Below are 26,599 nucleotides of genomic sequence, written 5' to 3' on the forward strand. Positions count from 1 at the left end.
CTGCTCCTCTCTCTCCCCCCCCTTTCTGCTCCTCTCTCTCCCCCCCTTTCTGCTCCTCTCTCTCCCCCCCCTTTCTGTTCCTCTCTCTCCTCCCTTTCTGCTCCTCTCTCTCCCCCCCCTTTCTGCTCCTCTCTCTCCCCCCCTTTCTGCTCCTCTCTCTCCCCCCCTTTCTGCTCCTCTCTCTCCCCCCTTTCTGCTCCTCTCTCTCCCCCCTTTCTGCTCCTCTCTCTCCCCCCTTTCTGCTCCTCTCTCTCCCCCCCTTTCTGCTCCTCTCTCTCCCCCCTTTCTGCTCCTCTCTCTCCCCCCCTTTCTGCTCCTCTCTCTCCCCCCCTTTCTGCTCCTCTCTCTCCCCCCCTTTTCTGCTCCTCTCTCTCCCCCCCTTTCTGCTCCTCTCTCTCCCCCCCTTTCTGCTCCTCTCTCTCCCCCCCTTTCTGCTCCTCTCTCTCCCCCCCTTTCTGCTCCTCTCTCTCCCCCCCTTTCTGCTCCTCTCTCTCCCCCCCTTTCTGCTCCTCTCTCTCCCCCCCTTTCTGCTCCGCTCTCTCCCCCCCTTTCTGCTCCGCTCTCTCCCCCCCTTTTCTGCTCCGCTCTCTCCCCCCCTTTCTGTGCCGCCCCCCGCCTTTGTGACCGCCCCTCTGCCCCGCCCCCATTTTTGCGCCTCTCTCTCCTCCCCTCTCTCCGTTACAGTTTTCTCACCCTCTTTTATTTAACATGTTAATGCTCATGGACCTCTCTCGTATTGCTGTATAAGATAACAAGTGCCGCTCAATCCTAATATTACAGCAGCGGACAGACCGACACGTAACTATATATTGGGGCCCTTGAGGACTGGAGCTGGCCTCCCCTGATTTAAAGGGACTGTTTATTTTCAGGTGAATGGCTGTGATAACAACCTGTTCACACCAGCGTTCCTCTATCAGTCTCTGTATTTATTTATAACATGTGTTACCAGGAAGTAATGCAGTGAGCATTACCTCTCGTTCTCATGTATGTCCTGGGCACAGAGTTATGATGACAGACACATGGTGACAAATACATAGTTACATTAAGTGAACAGGGCTATACATTATATACAAGACATTGCATGCACAGTAAGAGATAATGTTATAGGCGTATGTAACAGTTACAGACCAGGTTAAAATGAGACTGCTTTAGTTGGTAAAGGCTCTAAGCTTTACCTTATTACTAACCTATATTGTCACGACCTCTGACCCTGGATTTGTGTTTGCTATCCGTGTGCTATCTAGCTACCTTAGTTTATCTGCATATAAGGCTTTGCATGCAATGTGAGTTAATGCCCCTGTGCTGCTTGTGTAGGGGAGGGACCCATTCCAAAGTTGTCCTGGTCTCCGAAGATGGCCGGATCCTGGCTGAGACGGACGGCCCGTGCACCAATCACTGGGTGAGAATCCGACCCAACGATCCATTGCAGGAGGGTTCCTGGTATCCAGGTGTAGTGCGGGAAATAAAAGTCCGTGTGCGAATGACCGATGTTGCGAGCCTCGCGGTCCATTGTGATAACGCAACACATAACTCGGAATATCGCAGCGTTTCCTTCCGAGTCAATGCCGGTGGCAGTAAATCCTCCCAGAGGGGACATCTGTATGCTGGGCGGTAAAGCTGGACGTTGTGTGGTCCCGAAATAAGTGGCGTTAGCAGAAAATTATATATATTACCTGGTACAGCGCTGCGTTTCATTCATTTCTTAGTGTGTTTAGCAAATAAAAAATCCACATTAACACAAACGGGTCCACAACCCCGCCTCTCCCCATTATCTCTTAGCATATAATGCTTCCACTGCAGCCAAGGATTCTGGGTAATGACATGCAAATGAGCACAGTGTGTTACTTTTTGCTTCTTGTCCAGTTTAACACGAGCCCCTATAAGCGTACGCCTGCCGCGTAACACAGCTTTTTTTTTTTTTTTTTTTAGTACATCCTGGATTAAATAAGTGCAAAGCCAGTAACCCTACTCACAGACAGCTCTTTAAAAATCGTCGGTAGGGTTTTCACTTATTCCAGATGGGTCACCGTGCACATTGCATTCAGGCTGCTGGGCTCCTTGATAAAGCACATTTATTGTGCGAAACGCGTAGGAGGCTATACACCTCCTTTTGGCAATGTTTATTATTGCATGAATCTTTATATTTTTAATACCACCTGGCCCCCTGGGCAGTGCGCTGCTTTTTTCCCTTTTGTTGCTGGGCTGAAGCCTATTTTCTGCCATGTTTTGCCTATGTGGATCCCGTGGCGCTGGGGGTGGTTTATTCCAGTGGGTCTTGGACTGTAACATGAAGTGAAAAGACATTTTTTTTATGCTATTAAGCTCCAATAGAGTGTAAATAAAAATTGCATTGATTTGGTATTCTGAACATTGCTGATTAGTATTATTGAATATTAGGCATTGATCGGATCACTACTTTTTAAACGCGGGGAATAATTCTTCTTTGTATAGCGTACCTCTATATTACATTACTTAGCAGCTTGCTAAATGCAAATCAGAATAAAGAATGATCATGAGTTGCTACAGTATATGCCAGATCTCTAGTCTCCTAGAGATAGCAAATACTCTGGGCAGAAAGCTTGGGAGTATGGAATTTTATTTCCCATACCATGTTCAAGGAGCATAAGCTCTCCAAAGTGGGAAGCAGGGGGTCTCTGCAGCTGAACCGTGTTAATTTCAGGCCGGGACCCCCAGCTTCCCAGCCGCATGGTTTCCTATTGGCCTGACAGACATTTAAGCCTCATTTCGATAGCCCAGCTGGAGCTGCTACTGGCACCACCGACGTAGGTAAGTATCTCTGGAAGCAGAGGGTCCCCGGAGCTGAAAGGAATGCAGGTCAGCTCTGGAGACCCCCTACTTCATACCTATAACTGTAGAAATATTAAAAGGGAAGCAGGATTGCTGCTGGAAAGCGTCTCAACATTCTTATGGAACGTTCCTAAAATTCCGTGGACCTTTTTTTTTAAGAGGGCGATTCTGTATTGTCCAAACTTATGATCACCTGAGACCCCACATTCACTTGAAAGGGTTTTTTTCCGCTGATTGGGGTGCGATTAGCCACTCGGACAATATAGAATTACCCCCTAAGTGGGAGAGAGAGTCCCTCTGAAAAATCCCAGGGTCGAAGAACATGGTTGAACTAGAATTTGATGAAGCTTGAATTCCAGTTTGCTGTCACTTCCATCACTTGGGGAGGACAGCAGAGCCAATAAAGAGTCGGATTAGACGAGTAGGGTGTTCTGGGAGAGGGAATAATATTTGTTCTTCTATAGAACTGCATTGTACACTCACCGTGCATAGAGATTTGCAGGCCCAGTGAGTCCCTTCCCCGAAGAGCTCACAATCTAATTTTAGTGCCTGAGACGTGGGGAGCTAAGTTGACTTGCCCAAGCACATGCTGCACAGACCAGTTTTGCCCGCTTCAGTCAGTACTTTTACCACTGAGCTACTATTCCGCTCCAAGTTGATTCTCGCGTCACGAAACGCGCTTGTTGGGGTTTCGTGCTCCCGCCATGTTTCAATATTATTATTCATGACATTTTTTTGTTATAATCGAACGCCTAGATCCACAAAAGGGGGGACTAAGCTTTAGCACGCCTCGGATCACTTGTCCTATGAATGGGGTAAAGGCGTGCTAAAACGTGGCACCCTGTTGTGGATCTGGGTCCAAGAGATCTTTGCTGTATGTTTTGGGTGGGACTGAAAATCAGCTACAATATACATCCAAACCTTCCTGCAAACAAGAAGGGGGGTGCAAACTGGGGGGCACAAGATTTTTTTTTTGGGGGGGGGTGGCAGTTAGAGGGGAGAGCAAGCAGGGGGGCGCAGCACCAGAAGTTTGTGCACCCCTGATATACCGCCTGTGGTTCTGCCTCGGACATTTACTGCCAAAGGTGCCTGCAATACACGTTTTGTTATCAGTTATTAGGAGCAGACCAACAACTCCCAGAATCCCATGCTGCAGAGCTAAATACATGGCCACGTATCTCTGGCATGCTACAGTATAAATATGAAAGCAGGAATAACCTATAGGGAGCATCAACAAATGTTATAGGGGTTTTTTACTCCAAGTGTCCAGATAGAGGAGAAAGAAATCCAGATATTGGTGCACACGGACTCTGCTTCTTACCCCCCTGCTGAAATTCCTGCTCTCTTTTCCCACTAGCTGGTTGGCATTGACAAGAGTTTGGAGGCGATCCATGCCATGGTTACAGAGGCAAAGACGCAGGCCGGCCTGGACCCCCAGCTTCCCCTCCGATCCCTGGTGAGAAATACATATTTCTTCGATGTTACCCTTCCCGGTGATTACGTCTGTGTTTATGTTCTAGTAAAGATCCGCGCCCTTGTAACACATCTCCAAGTAATGAAGACGAGCGGAGATAAGCGGAACGCGTGGAATCGGTGTATATACACGTCGGTTATTGCTGCGGTTTCAAAGTCTCTTGGGCGCCGTTCTATCTAAAATCCTTAAACATTGGACCCCCCACTGCCCGTGTCCGTGCGCTGGACGTAATGTAAGTGAGCTACAAGCACATACACATTGCGCACAAACAGCATGTGGCTTCGTAGAGTTTGTTAGTGATTAAGAAATATGTTTTTAATTGAAACCTTTGAAGTAATTGTTAGGACTTGAAGACGGTGGCAATGGGTTAACCCAAGTGTTCTCAACTCCAGTCATCAAGACCCCCTCCCCACCCCCCCAACAGGCCAGGTTTTAAGGATATTCCTGCTTCAGCACAGGTGGACCAATCAGTCCCTGCTTCAGCACAGGTGCAGAGGACAGATTGAGTCCACCTGTGCTGAAGCAGAATATCCTGAAACCTGACTGTTGGGGGGGGGGGGGTCTTGATGACTGGAGTTGAGAACCCCTGGATGAACCCCTTTGGGTGACGGGGTCTGGCTGTCCACATCATGGGCTTCCTTCTCATTGTCTCGGGACCCCGTTCTGCGCGCCTGTGGAGAGCTGAATGGGATCTGGCCAGGAGAGGACTCTCTCCTCTTCCATTCACATCATCGATGATCACGCGGTCGCTCTGTCGAGTGGTCGTGTGACCACTTGTGTGTTTTGCGTTATAGGGCATGTCCCTGAGTGGGGGGGACCAGAAAGAGGCCATTAACCACCAGATTGAGGAGCTGCAGCGACGCTTCCCCCAACTCAGCGAAAGCTATTGCATCACCAGCGACGCCATCGGCGCTATGGCAACGGCGTCAAAACACGGTAGGGAATTTTCTCTTTGTGGTCTCTTCTCCCGCACTGGTAGTCTGCTCTCTGAGCCTCACGGTGGTCTCTGCTCACCTCCTTTCCAGGTGGCGTGGTGCTAATCTCAGGAACCGGATCAAACTGCAAACTGGTGAACCCAGACGGGTCGGTGGTTGGCTGCGGGGGCTGGGGACACATGATGGGAGACGAGGGATCAGGTGACATCTTAGGGTTCTCCAGCTGTGGTGTGTGTAGTGGTGTGTGTGGCGTGTGTTGTGGCGTGTGTGTGGTACATAAAGAAAAGATAACTCCGATACGCCTACACTCCGTGATGGTTATTGTGTGTTCCAACATACAGCACTATACTATATTCGGTTATTTCACCTTTTTCTTTGTTTTTTTTTTTGTTTTTTACGGCAAAGTCATCTGGAATTTATAATCTACTCTCTCTTCTTTGAGAGAAACCTAGAAATACCTCACCTCAAAGTCTTGATCAGGTGAAGAAAGCACAGCTGCAATAGTGATCAAATAGATATATTGTCCTTAGGAGAAGGAGCGGCTCGGTGAGTAAATTGTAACCTGGTTCAATTCCCAGTGTCGGCTCCTTGTGACCTTGGGCAAGTCACTTATCTGACTGTGCCTCAGGCACCAACAAAAACATAGATTGTAAGCTCCACGGGGCAGGGACAGTGTCTGCAAAATGTCTCTGTAAAGTGATACGTAAAACTTGCAGCGCTATACAAGAGCAAACTTATAATAAGGATAATAACACAACCTTTAGTTTTGTTATGTGTTTGAGCACTACGGCTGCGGTGTTTTCATCTCCGATGTTTTACGACGCGCGTACGTACAATTGGTCAGTGAGGTAAGGCACACCTATAATACACAATACCACGGTGCCACGGATGTGAAGGTGTATACAGGGCATAGGCAAATATATCCAGCACAGTTGGAGTTTTTCAGTGAGGTGACATTATTTGACGGTGATCGACGTTTCGGTCCTTACTGCCAAGATACAGTACAGGGGAATAACGCTTTCTATTTATAGTCCCAAAGTCCAAAGAGCGTCGCAAACTGATACAGGTGCGCCGTGACATCTGTGATTTGTGCAGTGCAATAAAACAAGCAAACCGTTAAACAACTGATATAGAAAAACAAAAGAACGATTCCTGCGCTCCTACCAATAATATTCAAATGAAAAAGGGTATTTTGTTAAATCCTTTGGCCAAACATTTGTAAGCCTGCATGCCACGTCAAGGCATACCCGTTAATGCAGGCACCTACACTGTGTGTGTGTGTGTGTGTGTGTGTGTGTGTGTGTGTGTGTGTGTGTGTGTGTGTGTGTGTGTGTGTGTGTGTGTGTGTGTGTGTGTGTGTGTATGTCTGTATATATATATATATATATGTATATAAATAATTGTAAATACAACTGTATGCTCATCTGCATGTCTTAGTCAGGTCTGCAACCCCGCCTTTGATGAGCATACAGTTGTATTTACATTTGCATATTTGCTTTGCTGTGGAGGGTTTTTGTCACTTTTTTTACTCACCATAACTTTTATATAAATATATATATATTAAAAATGGTTTTTGAGGCAAAAAGTGACACTGTGTGCTCATTTGCATGTCATTTCCCAGAATCCATTGCTGCAGTGGAAGTGCTGTATGCTGGGTGATAATGGGGAAAGGCGGGGTTGCAGACCTGCCTAAGACATGCAGATGAGCATACAGTTGTATTTGCATATTTGCTTTCCTGTGGAGTGTTTTTGTCACTTTTTTTTACTCACCATAACTTAACTCAGTATTAATATATATATAATATATATAAACATTTATTTATATATATATATATATATATATATATGTGTGTAATAGTTGTCCCATGGATTGGTGAAAAAAGTGTAAAAGCCCTGAAGGGGTTAAGTAAAGCATGAGCTTATGTGGGTAGTGCAATTAAAATCTGGCTAAAGCCAGTATCATACTTACCTTTACTATAAAGGTAAACTGGGTGCACAAATTCCCTGGTGTGAATATAATAAAACTTACACACATTAAACAACTGAGTCTATGTGCAAGTAATCAATAATCCATCACATAGCTAAAGGTGCTTCAAACATAGCTAAAGGTGTAAGAAAGCACAGTATACAATACAAAGCTGGAGCAAAGTGTGTCCCCCTTAGGCGGCTGGGGTCCCCCAGTTTGAACATAAGCGCAGTAGTGCTGTCCTGCGGCTATGGGCTTTAGTTCTGTATCACATAACTGACCTGACTGCTATTTTACACCTTTTAGATTTGCTTGAAACATTGTGATTGATTATTGCTTCATTGCATACAAACTCCGTCTTTTAATTGTTTTATTGCACTGCGCAAATCTGACATCATAGGTCATCTGTTTCATTGCCCGCCGCTCTTTGAATTTTGGGACTATGAGTGGGTGTCTGTGTGTGTTTGTTTTACAGGTGTAACTGCAGCAAGACAGAGGTGAAGCACCCCATTATCAAAAAGGCACTGGTTTACAACTTTAGCATTGTGATATATATATATTTCTCACACATTCCTACACTCATAACTGCAGTCATACAAAACACACAGACTGTGCATACAAGTGAGCAGTGCAATGTGTGAATCACTACCCCACAGAGCTTATAATCAATAGTTGCAGTGCGTAATGTGCTATACGTGTCAGTCACGGCCTACCTCCCACCACAACAAAGACATTGACGCTGGCAATTGCTGTTGGTGACATACAGAGTGCTGCAGAATACCAGTGTTACTATCTCTGATCAATACAAAACCCGCTCCAATTAACCTTTATTGCTTCATACAGGCTGAAAACATGGCAAAATAACAGCGTTATCCTGAAGTTAACACAATGCTGTAATAATTAGGAAGGGGGATTCTAAATGTACTGTGATTTATCTGTAAATAATAGTATGGGAAGCTCGGTTCTATGGCGGGTACAGAACACCATGTGGTTGATATCTGCTGCACTAAATAGGTCACATTGGGCATCTCTTGGACTTCTCGTTGCAGCCTACTGGATAGCACATCAAGCCATGAAGACCGTGTTTGACGCCATTGACAATCTCGCTGCGCCTCCCTGTGACATCAGCTACGTCCAGCAGGCCATGTTCGACTACTTCCAGGTAGAGCTGACCGCAGATAGCAGTGATCTGAGCACAGCACTGTATGTATTATCACATATGCTCAAGGAGTCTATCACGATAGTCATGTACAGTAAGGGTTAAAGCTAATGTCCAGTATGGTTAACCTTCTTCTTTCTGGAATAAGTTATTATTTGCCATTAAGCGTTACGGGCTCATGGTCTAAGTGGCAATCAAACAATGAAAGAAATGCATTGTTTGTGAGTTACTACCCATTCTGTACCTGATGATGAGTTGAGGTGTTGCAAGCACCTGTATGTGCCAATGGGGAAGATGCTTATCTAGGTTGGATGGCTTCAAAGACAAGTCCCTAAAACCTCACGGGTTTAGGACCTGGAAGATCATACCAAGGACACTCTACTCATCATTAATTCATGTTCAGTACCATTCTCAGTGATGCTGGGTGTTAATCTGTAAATGGCAATTATACACATTCATATTCTTGTAAAATAGGAGTAGGTATCACTTTTTTTTTTTTTTACAAATATCAGATAAGTCATTGCACTCTCAATCGTTATAAAGACGGCTGTCCCTTTTTTTGATGCCTTTTTTCGTTTGTCAGACTCCACTGAAAACAAGGAAGCGGTTACTATTAATCTGGTGATTATGGAGAGAGTGTTATGGAGTATGTTATACTCCCGGATTCAATCGGAAATGAATTCCATTCTACCAGCTTAGCTAGTCGTAAAAGTGTCTCTGAAAAGGAAAGTGGCAAGCAGGTGACAGGCTTCACGTCCCTTATAGGCTTCAGGCTTCACGTCCCTTATAGGCTTCAGGTTCACGTCCCTTATAGGCTTCAGGCTTCACGCCCCTTATAGGCTTCAGGCTTCACGTCCCTTATAGGCTTCAGGCTTCACGTCCCTTATAGGCTTCAGGCTTGGTGGGAGGCCTGGAATCTCACACTGTAAAAAAGTTTGAACTATAAGACTGTGTGTTTTGAAGCCCAAAAGGCAGATCTATTTACTGGAGCATTTTGTGTGTACGTGGATCTCCTCCTTTCTTTTCATGGCCCCTGGAAGGACCCGTTAGAAGACTTTCGCTGGTTATAAATGGGTTTTCTGTTTTACGTCTTTTTTTTTTTTTAACTGCCTGATCCTATGTACATTGTGTCATTTTGTTCTCCTTTTGTCATATTACTTATTAAATCTAACATTTAATGTCTTATGAGCTGTAATTAAACCTATTCTGCTTCCGAAGAGATTGCTCTCATTTTCGGCCACGTTTTGCTAAATTGGGTTTTTGTTTAATATGTATATTTTTTTCTGGTAGAAAGGGGAACAATGACTCTTGAGATGTAAGCCCTTAAATCATGGATTCTCAACTCCAGTCCTTAAGACCCCCCCGAAACAAGTCGGGTTTTAAGGACATCCCAGCTTCACCACAAATTGCTACATATTACATTGTAAGCTCTCCTGTATTGCTAGCTGGATCTGGTATTGGCGTGCTGGCGGGTGGTTTGGGTGTAGAACTGGGCAGTACACATGTTGAAACCCAGACGTGTGAAGGTGAGCTTGGGGTGCACAGAACCCTCCCATGGAGCAGAAGGTTCCTCGGGCCCACGTTTAGATGCTGGGTGGGTACAGGCTCCCGACCATCTCACGCTGCTTTGTCTTTGTGCAGGTGTCTGAACGGCTGGGGATCCTCACTCACCTGTATAGGACCTTTGAGAAGTCCAAGATCGCAGGATTCTGCATGAAGCTGGGGGAAGGTATTATGGCCGACTGCTTCACGTGTGTGTGTGTGTGTGTGTGTGTGTGTGTGTGTGTGTGTACATATACACACACATTACATTTGTGTGCTGCATATAATACATAGACATAGTAAGGATTTGACTGCTATTTTGATTTTGTTTTTGTTTTTGTTTTTTATTGTATTTTGGTTCTTTAAAAAATATATCATGTTTTGCTTTCGCCAGTGCTCTCTTAGTTTTGTTTTGGGGTTTTACAAACTGCAAATATTTTGTGTGGTTTTTTTGTTTTTAAATATATATATTTGAGCATTTTATTTCGGGGGGAAAAAACGACTGATGATGATGAGTTTTTTGGGTTTTGACTCTAATTTCACTTGGATTCAAAAATATGTCCTAAAGTTCGACTCAAAAGCTGAATTTTTGTACTACTGGACAGTTCGAATCGATGTTCAGATTTTGGACACATGGCCGTGTTATATATGGTGCATATTACATATTGCTCTGCATTCTGCACACACTACATATTGCTCTGCATTCTGCACACACTACATATTGCTCTGCATTCTGCACACATTACATATTGCTCTGCATTCTGCACACACTACATATTGCTCTGCATTCTGCACACACTACATATTGCTCTGCATTCTGCACACACTACATATTGCTCTGCATTCTGCACACACTACATATTGCTCTGCATTCTGCACACACTACATATTGCCCTGCATTCTGCACACACTACATATTGCTCTGCATTCTGCACACACTACATATTGCCCTGCATTCTGCACACACTACATATTGCTCTGCATTCTGCACACACTACATATTGCTCTGCATTCTGCACACACTACATATTGCTCTGCATTCTGCACACACTACATATTGCTCTGCATTCTGCACACATTACATATTGCTCTGCATTCTGCACACATTACATATTGCTCTGCATTCTGCACACACTACATATTGCTCTGCATTCTGCACACACTACATATTGCTCTGCATTCTGCACACACTACATATTGCTCTGCATTCTGCACACACTACATATTGCTCTGCATTCTGCACACACTACATATTGCTCTGCATTCTGCACACACTACATATTGCTCTGCATTCTGCACACATTACATATTGCTCTGCATTCTGCACACACTACATATTGCTCTGCATTCTGCACACACTACATATTGCTCTGCATTCTGCACACACTACATATTGCCCTGCATTCTGCACACACTACATATTGCCCTGCATTCTGCACACACTACATATTGCTCTGCATTCTGCACACACTACATATTGCTCTGCATTCTGCACACATTACATATTGCTCTGCATTCTGCACACACTACATATTGCTCTGCATTCTGCACACACTACATATTGCTCTGCATTCTGCACACATTACATATTGCTCTGCATTCTGCACACATTACATATTGCTCTGCATTCTGCACACACTACATATTGCTCTGCATTCTGCACACACTACATATTGCTCTGCATTCTGCACACACTACATATTGCTCTGCATTCTGCACACACTACATATTGCTCTGCATTCTGCACACACTACATATTGCTCTGCATTCTGCACACACTACATATTGCTCTGCATTCTGCACACACTACATATTGCTCTGCATTCTGCACACACTACATATTGCTCTGCATTCTGCACACATTACATATTGCTCTGCATTCTGCACACATTACATATTGCTCTGCATTCTGCACACACTACATATTGCTCTGCATTCTGCACACATTACATATTGCTCTGCATTCTGCACACACTACATATTGCTCTGCATTCTGCACACACTACATATTGCTCTGCATTCTGCACACACTACATATTGCTCTGCATTCTGCACACACTACATATTGCCCTGCATTCTGCACACACTACATATTGCTCTGCATTCTGCACACACTACATATTGCTCTGCATTCTGCACACACTACATATTGCCCTGCATTCTGCACACACTACATATTGCTCTGCATTCTGCACACACTACATATTGCTCTGCATTCTGCACACACTACATATTGCTCTGCATTCTGCACACATTACATATTGCTCTGCATTCTGCACACATTACATATTGCTCTGCATTCTGCACACATGTTACATATTGCTCTGCATTCTGCACACATGTTACATATTGCTCTGCATTCTGCACGCATGTTACATATTGCTCTGCATTCTGCACACATTACATATTGCTCTGCATTCTGCACACATTACATATTGCTCTGCATTCTGCACACATTACATATTGCTCTGCATTCTGCACACATGTTACATATTGCTCTGCATTCTGCACGCATGTTACATATTGCTCTGCATTCTGCACGCATGTTACATATTACTCTGCATTCTGCACGCATGTTACATATTGCTCTGCATTCTGCACGCATGTTACATATTGCTCTGCATTCTGCACGCATGTTACATATTACTCTGCATTCTGCACGCATGTTACATATTGCTCTGCATTCTGCACGCATGTTACATATTACTCTGCATTCTGCACGCATGTTACATATTGCTCTGCATTCTGCACGCATGTTACATATTGCTCTGCATTCTGCACGCATGTTACATATTACTCTGCATTCTGCACGCATGTTACATATTGCTCTGCATTCTGCACGCATGTTACATATTACTCTGCATTCTGCACGCATGTTACATATTGCTCTGCACTCTGCACGCATGTTACATATTGCTCTGCACTCTGCACGCATGTTACATATTGCTCTGCATTCTGCACGCATGTTACATATTGCTCTGCACGCATGTTACATATTGCTCTGCACTCTGCACGCATGTTACATATTGCTCTGCACTCTGCACGCATGTTACATATTGCTCTGCACTCTGCACGCATGTTACATATTGCTCTGCATTCTGCACGCATGTTACATATTGCTCTGCACGCATGTTACATATTGCTCTGCACTCTGCACGCATGTTACATATTGCTCTGCACACATGTTACATATTGCTCTGCACTCTGCACGCATGTTACATATTGCTCTGCATTCTGCACGCATGTTACATATTGCTCTGCACGCATGTTACATATTGCTCTGCACTCTGCACGCATGTTACATATTGCTCTGCACGCATGTTACATATTGCTCTGCACTCTGCACGCATGTTACATATTGCTCTGCACTCTGCACGCATGTTACATATTGCTCTGCACTCTGCACGCATGTTACATATTGCTCTGCATTCTGCACGCATGTTACATATTGCTCTGCACGCATGTTACATATTGCTCTGCACTCTGCACGCATGTTACATATTGCTCTGCACTCTGCACGCATGTTACATATTGCTCTGCACTCTGCACGCATGTTACATATTGCTCTGCATTCTGCACGCATGTTACATATTGCTCTGCACGCATGTTACATATTGCTCTGCACTCTGCACGCATGTTACATATTGCTCTGCACGCATGTTACATATTGCTCTGCACTCTGCACGCATGTTACATATTGCTCTGCACTCTGCACGCATGTTACATATTGCTCTGCACTCTGCACGCATGTTACATATTGCTCTGCATTCTGCACGCATGTTACATATTGCTCTGCACGCATGTTACATATTGCTCTGCACTCTGCACGCATGTTACATATTGCTCTGCACTCTGCACGCATGTTACATATTGCTCTGCACTCTGCACGCATGTTACATATTGCTCTGCATTCTGCACGCATGTTACATATTGCTCTGCACGCATGTTACATATTGCTCTGCACTCTGCACGCATGTTACATATTGCTCTGCACGCATGTTACATATTGCTCTGCACTCTGCACGCATGTTACATATTGCTCTGCACGCATGTTACATATTGCTCTGCACTCTGCACGCATGTTACATATTGCTCTGCACTCTGCACGCATGTTACATATTGCTCTGCACTCTGCACGCATGTTACATATTGCTCTGCATTCTGCACGCATGTTACATATTGCTCTGCACGCATGTTACATATTGCTCTGCACTCTGCACGCATGTTACATATTGCTCTGCACTCTGCACGCATGTTACATATTGCTCTGCACTCTGCACGCATGTTACATATTGCTCTGCATTCTGCACGCATGTTACATATTGCTCTGCACGCATTTTACATATTGCTCTGCACTCTGCACGCATGTTACATATTGCTCTGCACGCATGTTACATATTGCTCTGCACTCTGCACGCATGTTACATATTGCTCTGCACTCTGCACGCATGTTACATATTGCTCTGCACTCTGCACGCATGTTACATATTGCTCTGCATTCTGCACGCATGTTACATATTGCTCTGCACGCATGTTACATATTGCTCTGCACTCTGCACGCATGTTACATATTGCTCTGCACTCTGCACGCATGTTACATATTGCTCTGCACTCTGCACGCATGTTACATATTGCTCTGCACTCTGCACGCATGTTACATATTGCTCTGCATTCTGCACGCATGTTACATATTGCTCTGCACGCATGTTACATATTGCTCTGCACTCTGCACGCATGTTACATATTGCTCTGCACTCTGCACGCATGTTACATATTGCTCTGCACTCTGCACGCATGTTACATATTGCTCTGCATTCTGCACGCATGTTACATATTGCTCTGCACGCATGTTACATATTGCTCTGCACTCTGCACGCATGTTACATATTGCTCTGCACGCATGTTACATATTGCTCTGCACTCTGCACGCATGTTACATATTGCTCTGCACTCTGCACGCATGTTACATATTGCTCTGCACTCTGCACGCATGTTACATATTGCTCTGCATTCTGCACGCATGTTACATATTGCTCTGCACGCATGTTACATATTGCTCTGCACTCTGCACGCATGTTACATATTGCTCTGCACTCTGCACGCATGTTACATATTGCTCTGCACTCTGCACGCATGTTACATATTGCTCTGCATTCTGCACGCATGTTACATATTGCTCTGCACGCATGTTACATATTGCTCTGCACTCTGCACGCATGTTACATATTGCTCTGCACGCATGTTACATATTGCTCTGCACTCTGCACGCATGTTACATATTGCTCTGCACTCTGCACGCATGTTACATATTGCTCTGCACTCTGCACGCATGTTACATATTGCTCTGCATTCTGCACGCATGTTACATATTGCTCTGCACGCATGTTACATATTGCTCTGCACTCTGCACGCATGTTACATATTGCTCTGCACTCTGCACGCATGTTACATATTGCTCTGCACTCTGCACGCATGTTACATATTGCTCTGCATTCTGCACGCATGTTACATATTGCTCTGCACGCATGTTACATATTGCTCTGCACTCTGCACGCATGTTACATATTGCTCTGCACTCTGCACGCATGTTACATATTGCTCTGCACTCTGCACGCATGTTACATATTGCTCTGCATTCTGCACGCATGTTACATATTGCTCTGCACGCATGTTACATATTGCTCTGCACTCTGCACGCATGTTACATATTGCTCTGCACGCATGTTACATATTGCTCTGCATTCTGCACGCATGTTACATATTGCTCTGCATTCTGCACGCATGTTACATATTGCTCTGCACTCTGCACGCATGTTACATATTGCTCTGCACTCTGCACGCATGTTACATATTGCTCTGCATTCTGCACGCATGTTACATATTGCTCTGCATTCTGCACGCATGTTACATATTGCTCTGCACTCTGCACGCATGTTACATATTGCTCTGCACTCTGCACGCATGTTACATATTGCTCTGCACTCTGCACGCATGTTACATATTGCTCTGCACTCTGCACGCATGTTACATATTGCTCTGCACTCTGCACGCATGTTACATATTGCTCTGCACTCTGCACGCATGTTACATATTGCTCTGCACTCCGCACGCATGTTACATATTGCTCTGCACTCTGCACGCATGTTACATATTGCTCTGCACTCTGCACGCATGTTACATATTGCTCTGCACTCTGCACGCATGTTACATATTGCTCTGCACTCTGCACGCATGTTACATATTGCTCTGCACTCTGCACGCATGTTACATATTGCTCTGCACTCTGCACGCATGTTACATATTGCTCTGCACTCTGCACGCATGTTACATATTGCTCTGCACTCTGCACGCATGTTACATATTGCTCTGCACTCTGCACGCATGTTACATATTGCTCTGCACTCTGCACGCATGTTACATATTGCTCTGCACTCTGCACGCATGTTACATATTGCTCTGCACTCTGCACGCATGTTACATATTGCTCTGCACTCTGCACGCATGTTACATATTGCTCTGCACTCTGCACGCATGTTACATATTGCTCTGCACTCTGCACGCATGTTACATATTGCTCTGCACTCTGCACGCATGTTACATATTGCTCTGCACGCATGTTACATATTGCTCTGCATTCTGCACGCATGTTACATATTGCTCTGCATTCTGCACGCATGTTACATATTGCTCTGCACTCTGCACGCATGTTACATATTGCTCTGCACTCTGCACGCATGTTACATATTGCTCTGCATTCTGCACGCATGTTACATATTGCTCTGCATTCTGCACGCATGTTACATATTGCTCTGCACTCTGCACGCATGTTACATATTGCTCTGCACTCTGCACGCATGTTACATATTGCTCTGCACTCTGCACGCATGTTACATATTGCTCTGCACTCTGCACGCATGTTACATATTGCTCTGCACTCTGCACGCATGTTACATATTGCTCTGCACTCTGCACGCATGTTACATATTGCTCTGCACTCTGCACGCATGTTACATATTGCTCTGCACTCTGCACGCATGTTACATATTGCTCTGCACTCTGCACGCATGTTACATATTGCTCTGCACTCTGCACGCATGTTACATATTGCTCTGCACTCTGCACGCATGTTACATATTGCTCTGCACTCTGCACGCATGTTACATATTGCTCTGCACTCTGCACGCATGTTACATATTGCTCTGCACTCTGCACGCATGTTACATATTGCTCTGCACTCTGCACGCATGTTACATATTGCTCTGCACTCTGCACGCATGTTACATATTGCTCTGCATTCTGCACGCATGTTACATATTGCTCTGCACGCATGTTACATATTGCTCTGCACTCTGCACGCATGTTACATATTGCTCTGCACGCATGTTACATATTGCTCTGCATTCTGCACGCATGTTACATATTGCTCTGCATTCTGCACGCATGTTACATATTGCTCTGCACTCTGCACGCATGTTACATATTGCTCTGCACTCTGCACGCATGTTACATATTGCTCTGCACTCTGCACGCATGTTACATATTGCTCTGCATTCTGCACGCATGTTACATATTGCTCTGCACTCTGCACGCATGTTACATATTGCTCTGCACTCTGCACGCATGTTACATATTGCTCTGCACTCTGCACGCATGTTACATATTGCTCTGCACTCTGCACGCATGTTACATATTGCTCTGCACTCTGCACGCATGTTACATATTGCTCTGCACTCTGCACGCATGTTACATATTGCTCTGCACTCTGCACGCATGTTACATATTGCTCTGCACTCTGCACGCATGTTACATATTGCTCTGCACTCTGCACGCATGTTACATATTGCTCTGCACTCTGCACGCATGTTACATATTGCTCTGCACTCTGCACGCATGTTACATATTGCTCTGCACTCTGCACGCATGTTACATATTGCTCTGCACTCTGCACGCATGTTACATATTGCTCTGCACTCTGCACGCATGTTACATATTGCTCTGCACTCTGCACGCATGTTACATATTGCTCTGCACTCTGCACGCATGTTACATATTGCTCTGCACTCTGCACGCATGTTACATATTGCTCTGCACTCTGCACGCATGTTACATATTGCTCTGCATTCTGCACGCATGTTACATATTGCTCTGCACGCATTTTACATATTGCTCTGCACTCTGCACGCATGTTACATATTGCTCTGCACGCATGTTACATATTGCTCTGCACTCTGCACGCATGTTACATATTGCTCTGCACTCTGCACGCATGTTACATATTGCTCTGCACTCTGCACGCATGTTACATATTGCTCTGCATTCTGCACGCATGTTACATATTGCTCTGCACGCATGTTACATATTGCTCTGCACTCTGCACGCATGTTACATATTGCTCTGCACTCTGCACGCATGTTACATATTGCTCTGCACTCTGCACGCATGTTACATATTGCTCTGCACTCTGCACGCATGTTACATATTGCTCTGCATTCTGCACGCATGTTACATATTGCTCTGCACGCATGTTACATATTGCTCTGCACTCTGCACGCATGTTACATATTGCTCTGCACGCATGTTACATATTGCTCTGCACTCTGCACGCATGTTACATATTGCTCTGCATTCTGCACGCATGTTACATATTGCTCTGCACGCATGTTACATATTGCTCTGCACTCTGCACGCATGTTACATATTGCTCTGCACGCATGTTACATATTGCTCTGCACTCTGCACGCATGTTACATATTGCTCTGCACTCTGCACGCATGTTACATATTGCTCTGCACTCTGCACGCATGTTACATATTGCTCTGCATTCTGCACGCATGTTACATATTGCTCTGCACGCATGTTACATATTGCTCTGCACTCTGCACGCATGTTACATATTGCTCTGCACTCTGCACGCATGTTACATATTGCTCTGCACTCTGCACGCATGTTACATATTGCTCTGCATTCTGCACGCATGTTACATATTGCTCTGCACGCATGTTACATATTGCTCTGCACTCTGCACGCATGTTACATATTGCTCTGCACGCATGTTACATATTGCTCTGCACTCTGCACGCATGTTACATATTGCTCTGCACTCTGCACGCATGTTACATATTGCTCTGCACTCTGCACGCATGTTACATATTGCTCTGCATTCTGCACGCATGTTACATATTGCTCTGCACGCATGTTACATATTGCTCTGCACTCTGCACGCATGTTACATATTGCTCTGCACTCTGCACGCATGTTACATATTGCTCTGCACTCTGCACGCATGTTACATATTGCTCTGCACGCATGTTACATATTGCTCTGCACTCTGCACGCATGTTACATATTGCTCTGCACGCATGTTACATATTGCTCTGCACTCTGCACGCATGTTACATATTGCTCTGCACTCTGCACGCATGTTACATATTGCTCTGCACTCTGCACGCATGTTACATATTGCTCTGCATTCTGCACGCATGTTACATATTGCTCTGCACGCATGTTACATATTGCTCTGCACTCTGCACGCATGTTACATATTGCTCTGCACTCTGCACGCATGTTACATATTGCTCTGCACTCTGCACGCATGTTACATATTGCTCTGCATTCTGCACGCATGTTACATATTGCTCTGCACGCATGTTACATATTGCTCTGCACTCTGCACGCATGTTACATATTGCTCTGCACGCATGTTACATATTGCTCTGCACTCTGCACGCATGTTACATATTGCTCTGCACTCTGCACGCATGTTACATATTGCTCTGCACTCTGCACGCATGTTACATATTGCTCTGCATTCTGCACGCATGTTACATATTGCTCTGCACGCATGTTACATATTGCTCTGCACTCTGCACGCATGTTACATATTGCTCTGCACTCTGCACGCATGTTACATATTGCTCTGCACTCTGCACGCATGTTACATATTGCTCTGCATTCTGCACGCATGTTACATATTGCTCTGCACGCATGTTACATATTGCTCTGCACTCTGCACGCATGTTACATATTGCTCTGCACTCTGCACGCATGTTACATATTGCTCTGCACTCTGCACGCATGTTACATATTGCTCTGCATTCTGCACGCATGTTACATATTGCTCTGCACGCATGTTACATATTGCTCTGCACTCTGCACGCATGTTACATATTGCTCTGCACGCATGTTACATATTGCTCTGCATTCTGCACGCATGTTACATATTGCTCTGCATTCTGCACGCATGTTACATATTGCTCTGCACTCTGCACGCATGTTACATATTGCTCTGCACTCTGCACGCATGTTACATATTGCTCTGCATTCTGCACGCATGTTACATATTGCTCTGCATTCTGCACGCATGTTACATATTGCTCTGCACTCTGCACGCATGTTACATATTGCTCTGCACTCTGCACGCATGTTACATATTGCTCTGCACTCTGCACGCATGTTACATATTGCTCTGCACTCTGCACGCATGTTACATATTGCTCTGCACTCTGCACGCATGTTACATATTGCTCTGCACTCTGCACGCATGTTACATATTGCTCTGCACTCTGCACGCATGTTACATATTGCTCTGCACTCTGCACGCATGTTACATATTGCTCTGCACTCTGCACGCATGTTACATATTGCTCTGCACTCTGCACGCATGTTACATATTGCTCTGCACTCTGCACGCATGTTACATATTGCTCTGCACGCATGTTACATATTGCTCTGCATTCTGCACGCATGTTACATATTGCTCTGCATTCTGCACGCATGTTACATATTGCTCTGCACTCTGCACGCATGTTACATATTGCTCTGCACTCTGCACGCATGTTACATATTGCTCTGCATTCTGCACGCATGTTACATATTGCTCTGCATTCTGCACGCATGTTACATATTGCTCTGCACTCTGCACGCATGTTACATATTGCTCTGCACTCTGCACGCATGTTACATATTGCTCTGCACTCTGCACGCATGTTACATATTGCTCTGCACTCTGCACGCATGTTACATATTGCTCTGCACTCTGCACGCATGTTACATATTGCTCTGCACTCTGCACGCATGTTACATATTGCTCTGCACTCTGCACGCATGTTACATATTGCTCTGCACTCTGCACGCATGTTACATATTGCTCTGCACTCTGCACGCATGTTACATATTGCTCTGCACTCTGCACGCATGTTACATATTGCTCTGCACTCTGCACGCATGTTACATATTGCTCTGCACTCTGCACGCATGTTACATATTGCTCTGCACTCTGCACGCATGTTACATATTGCTCTGCACTCTGCACGCATGTTACATATTGCTCTGCATTCTGCACACATTTCGCACTGCAATCGTTTGCACATGCGAGAGCTTGCCAGTAGAGGGAGCCCCCCACACACTGATTTTTCCAGGAATCAGATCATGCTGCGGAAGCCTTGTTCTTTCATTATAGAAAATGTGCCAGCACTTCCCTTGTGTGTCTGACACCAGGTGTGTGTGGGTCAGTGTGTTCTGTGCAGGCGTGTGTGTGTGTGTGTGTGTGTGTGTGCAGGTCAGTATGTGTGGGTGTATACTGTGCAGGTCAGTGTGTGTGCTGTGCATGTGTGCATGTGTGTGTGTGTGCTGTGTAGGTCAGTATGTGTGCAGTGTGTGCTGTGCAGGTCAGTATGTGTGCGGTGTGTGCTGTGCAGGTCAGTGTGTGTGTGTGTGCAGGTCAGTATGTGTGCGGTGTGTGTTGTGCAGGTGTGTGCTGTGCAGGTCAGTATGTGTGCGGTGTGTGCTGTGCAGGTCAGTGTGTGTGTACAGGTCAGTATGTGTGCGGTGTGTGCTGTGCAGGTGTGTGCTGTGCAGGTCAGTATGTGTGCGGTGTGTGCTGTGTAGGTCAGTATGTGTGCGGTGTGTGCTGTGCAGGTCAGTGTGTGTGTGTAGGTCAGTATGTGTGCAAGTGTGTGTTGTGTGTGTGTGTGTGTGTGTGTGTGTGTGTGTGTGTGTGTGTGTGTGTGTGTGTAGGTCAGTGTGTGTGTGTGTGTGTGTGTGTGTGTGTGCAGGTCAGTGTGTGTGTGTGTGTGTGTGTGTGTGTGCTGTGTGTGTGTGTGTGTGTGTGTGTGTTGTGCAGGTCAGTGTGCTGTGCAGGTTAGTGTGTGTGTGTTTGTGTGCTGTGTGTGTGTGTGTCAGTATGTGTGCTGTGTGTGTGTGTGTGTGTGTGTGTGTGTGTGTGTGTGTGTGTGTGTGTGTGTGTGTGTGTGTGTGTGTGTGTGTGTGTGTGTGTGTGTGTGTGTGTCGTGCAGGTCAGTGTGTGTATACATTTTAAGTTATGGTGGGTGAAAAAGGCGACAAGAAACCTCCAGCGTATAGAAATACAGTTATTCCTGGGAGAATATAGAAGATGTGACACGTTATCACAATGTCGGAGTTTGACTTCCTGTATAACAGGGCCCTCACCGCTCCAATTGTTCATTATTTACCAAAAGTCCACATTGCCACAGGGCAAACCCATTATTTATTCTATATGGTCTTTAGGTACGGGTTTGTTGAACTATTTGGATGACTTTTTGCCACCACTGGTTACTCACTCCCTCCTTTTGTATGAGACATTGAACACTTCCTTTCTTTATTACATCATTTTCAATGACGCTCTAATGACGCATCAGGTAGCATTAGACGTTTCTTTGCTGTACTCTGTTGTTTAACCACCATTATGGTCTCACGGCGGTAGAATAATGTGTTAATAAATCACATTGGTCTGAAGCACAAAACACAGTATCTTAGATTCTATTTATTTTTTTTACTACCAACTATTTTTTATTCAATTATGTAACCCCCCCCCCCTCCCCCTGCGCCCGCTTTATCGGGAGATGAAATAATTTTACAGTGTTTGGCTACACCGCATGGGATACCCTGACTCGGGGTGCTGGATTCAGGCGGCTGGGCGATGAGGTAGCAAGGATGGAAATAATGGGCGCCAGGAACTTTTATAGTACAGCGCCCGTCTTTTATTCGTGTCCCCAGGCACGGGGACATATCACACACACACGACAATGTTGTACCATGTTTCTAGTAGTTATACACGAGTTCCGTGCTTCCATAAGTGCCCACTCTTAACACGCAAATGGAGGTGTGTTGACTTTGTTGCTTTACTGGTGTCGGACCCGGGGCCCCCTTTGTTGCTTCGTAATAAACCCCACTTTACACTAGTTACCCCAGTTACACTAGGCCCATTTCGGGGATCCTGGCTGGTCCTTTGTCATTGACAACGGTACCTTTTGGCCTGCTTGGGAACTACCACTTCCATACAGACATGGATCCGCGGTTAGAGCTTATCCGCCGACACCCGGGAGCCCTCTTTTCGGAGACCCTCTTTTCGGAGACCCTCCTGTGGCACGCCGCTTTCCCATTTTTGGGAGCCGGCTTCTGGGAACCTAACTTAAAGGGCACTGTCCCTCTCTACAAGATAATAAACAAAGGAGGGCCCGGTCTGTTCTACGTTTTTATGGGTCTCCTCGTATCCACTGGGGACCTTCTCTCTATCCTAAAATCTCTCCCTTGACGTCAGAATCCCTATGCTAACACAGGGTGGGGCCCAACATACACCACCCTGCTATTAACCCTTTGGGAGGGGGGTTACAATTTATATTTTCTATCTGCAGACAAGTGGGACAGTAATGGGGACTTGTTTTGCCCCATTGTATGCCAACCTCCTTATGGGGTGGTGGGAGTCTGCCCCTGTGGTTGTCGACAAGAGTCCTTTTCATCATAATATTATTTCATATCTACGCTATATATTGACGATATATTTTTCGGGGTTGAGCCCTGCCCATTTCTTAGATTTGTGTGTCTGTCGATGAAAATGTAACTATTCGTACAGATCTTTTCAGAAACCCGAACCCGGAATTCCCTATTGCGAGAGGATAGTTGCCATCCTAGACCTTTAATTAAGGGTGTTATAAAGGGACAATTTTTGAGGCCCCAACGTTCTTATTCTAGTATCACTGATTTTTGCTTTGGGACACGCCATCCCCAATCAAAGTTTCTTAGAGAGGGGTTATCGACTTAATCGCGTCATCACAAGCTTTTGAAGAACTCCTTCACACAGATAGGAATACAATACAAGCAGGGCAGATAGCATCTAGTGTTTTTGGAAATCGGAATATACTCTCGTCGGATCCTTCTATTAAGAATATTGTCCACTTGGAACTAAGATTTGTCTATAGAAAGAATAAAACTCTGGGTAACATTATTACTCCTAGCTGTTATCAATCAAAAAATATATTTTTTTTTTAAATGTGGTCGTCGGAAACCTATGTGGGGCTCGCTACAGGATTATCCAAATGTCATATTGTGGAACATATGCAGCTTATTAAAGCTGCAGTTCAGTCAATATCCTGCATGTGTGTTTTTTTTTTAATAAATCAGTTCTGTAGTAAGAAAAAATACTTTTAGCATTTTCTGTTTTAAAAAAACAACTTTTAAAGACCAATTTTCTTGTATTCTATTTTAACAAGCATTTGCTAAGGTACTGCCCCTTCATAAGCCCTGGCACACCCCTTTGTCAGCCCTGCCCTCCCTCTAGCACATGTCAGTGCAGGAGTGCTCATGTATATAAACAGATCCCTTCACTAATTATGTCACCAAATTTCGACCTATCAATACATGGAGAACGAATTGACCTGCAGCTATACAGTTCTTTAGGTAATTAGAGATTGCACACATGAAACTATTGAAGTAAAAAAATAAATTAAAAAAAGACTGAACTGCAGCTTTAAAAGGAAGGATCTCACCCATCCAGTTTCTAAACACTGTCCACAGAGAGCTTTGAACAATTGTACATTCTCAACGATTGAACAAGTTCCCTCTCAAAGTTGCGGGGGTGATAGGGTTAATATACTTCATCATAGAGAAGCTGATTGAATATTCACATTCAGAACTATCTCCTATAGGGCTTAATAGTGAATGGGGTTTGAGACCGTTTTCGTTCATCATGCACTTTTTATTAAGGAAAAACTTAACCAATTTTTTTTCATATAACTAATATTGGTATTTTTTTATATTACCATAGTTTTTTGAGCCATTATATTTATGACAACCACATATAAACTATGCTATGTACTTTTCTGTCTTCTGACTTGAGAATATATATATGGATAATATATTGTGTTTTAAGTATATCGCTTATACTATATAATATAAGTATAATATACAAAATAATTTGGACAATTTGTAGATAGATCTTTATTAATGTCATATATATTTTTAATTGTATCTCATTCCACCAAGACTTGTGTACGTGTTGGAGATCTACTCGTATATAAATACTATTTTCTTTTTGCTAACTGGTCTGATAAACACAGCTGCATGTTGCTAGTGCCGGGCTTACATATTGTGTGTCTGCATTATAACATCTGTTATTTACATTGTATGGCAGCAATTCACATTGTAGAGTCCGCAGTCTGAATGACATGACCTCTGCCCCCTGTTTTTACAGGTGCCAGTCAGGGCGACCCTCTGTGCTGCCACGTCTTTCGATGCGCCGGCGAGATCCTTGCCCGCCATATTGTGGCTGTGTTGCCAAAGACAGACCAGGTTAGTGCATTGTAAATGAACCACTGTATCACATTGCTCTGCACTCACTCAGCAGGTCCAGAAATATGTTTAGGGGATTTTTATCATTTGAATCTAATATGAAATTGTCATGCTAAATTAGCCCTGATCAGTACAACTTTGTAATGACTGCATCTTTGGGTCTTCAGCTGTAATCCTCCATCCCAATTACCGCTTGTTCTGACAATAAAATTACTTCTTCACGAGATTGATTCGGGTTGTCGCTTTCAGCCACGAATATACACAAGAATAATACCAACACCCGCTGTTATTAGTAAATACAATGTATTGGTTACTCCGCTTTTGATAAAATTCAGCTTCTTACGGCACTCAGGATACCGCAGAATGTCAACCAGGGGAGCCCCCATCATCAATTAAGATGAACTCCCTGGTAAATATATTCCTGTGCTCACTAATGTACTGTGCGAAGAGCCGAGCACAGCTCCAGCTCAGCCACAGGTGAAGGACGGCTAACTTTCTGTGCCGGACAGGGAAACGCATTCCGGCAGCCAGCGCCCGGCTAGAGAAAACCGGGAAAGTCCAGCTAGACTCCCGCTTCTCATAACAAACTATTTCAGAGTTCGTTTCCACAGTAGTTTTCTGTTCACAGCAAAAGCACGTACATTTCAGCGTATCTTAGACATTTTAGTAAGAGACAAAAGTTAACCCAGCATGCACCTGGGCCATCAGAAACGCAACAAAACTCCATTCTCATTACAGCGCTTCATGAGATTGCTGTGTTCTTGTATATTCAGACCTGAATTTACAAACTGTCAAACGGGTCTCGAATTAATTAAACCAATAATATACCGTCTCGGCAGATCCCATGTTTGCCAGAAATGCTATCTTCAAATGTTGTCAGCTAATGAAAGGGGGGGAAGTTCCCTTCCAACACATTGGTGGGAGAGTCTCAAAACCAAACAGGATGACACATGAGGGTTAAGTCATTTCGGCACCGAAAGGGCCACAACACACGAGTTACGCGGCCCCTCCAGCTGGTCTTGACCAAGTGATCGTCTCTCGGTGAACCCAATAAGGGCGCCAAGTCCTTTTTTGGACTTTGTCTTTCTAATGTGCCAAAGGCGTAGCTCGGTGCTTTGGCTCTCAATGTC

General features: G+C 44.7%; 1 protein-coding gene across 4 annotated transcripts in view; it reads left to right on the forward strand.

The window, feature by feature from the left end:
* The window catches only part of NAGK (N-acetylglucosamine kinase), a 37,310-nt gene that overhangs the window by 4,749 nt on the left and 5,962 nt on the right, over positions 1-26,599 (forward strand). For 2 of the 4 annotated variants that reach the window (XM_075573000.1, XM_075573008.1), the window contains exons 2-8: positions 1,315-1,399; positions 4,166-4,264; positions 5,077-5,218; positions 5,308-5,418; positions 8,233-8,345; positions 9,984-10,071; positions 25,372-25,469. In XM_075573000.1, the coding sequence (XP_075429115.1) occupies positions 1,315-1,399; positions 4,166-4,264; positions 5,077-5,218; positions 5,308-5,418; positions 8,233-8,345; positions 9,984-10,071; positions 25,372-25,469 (736 nt within the window). Of the gene's footprint in view, positions 1-767; positions 870-1,314; positions 1,400-2,673; positions 2,788-4,165; positions 4,265-5,076; positions 5,219-5,307; positions 5,419-8,232; positions 8,346-9,983; positions 10,072-25,371; positions 25,470-26,599 lie in introns of those variants that run through there. The other 2 variants (XM_075573018.1, XM_075573027.1) reach the window with 2 other exon arrangements.

The sequence above is a fragment of the Ascaphus truei genome, chromosome 1 (assembly GCF_040206685.1).
Source record: "Ascaphus truei isolate aAscTru1 chromosome 1, aAscTru1.hap1, whole genome shotgun sequence".
In the NCBI taxonomy this organism is placed as follows: Eukaryota; Metazoa; Chordata; class Amphibia; order Anura; family Ascaphidae; genus Ascaphus; species Ascaphus truei.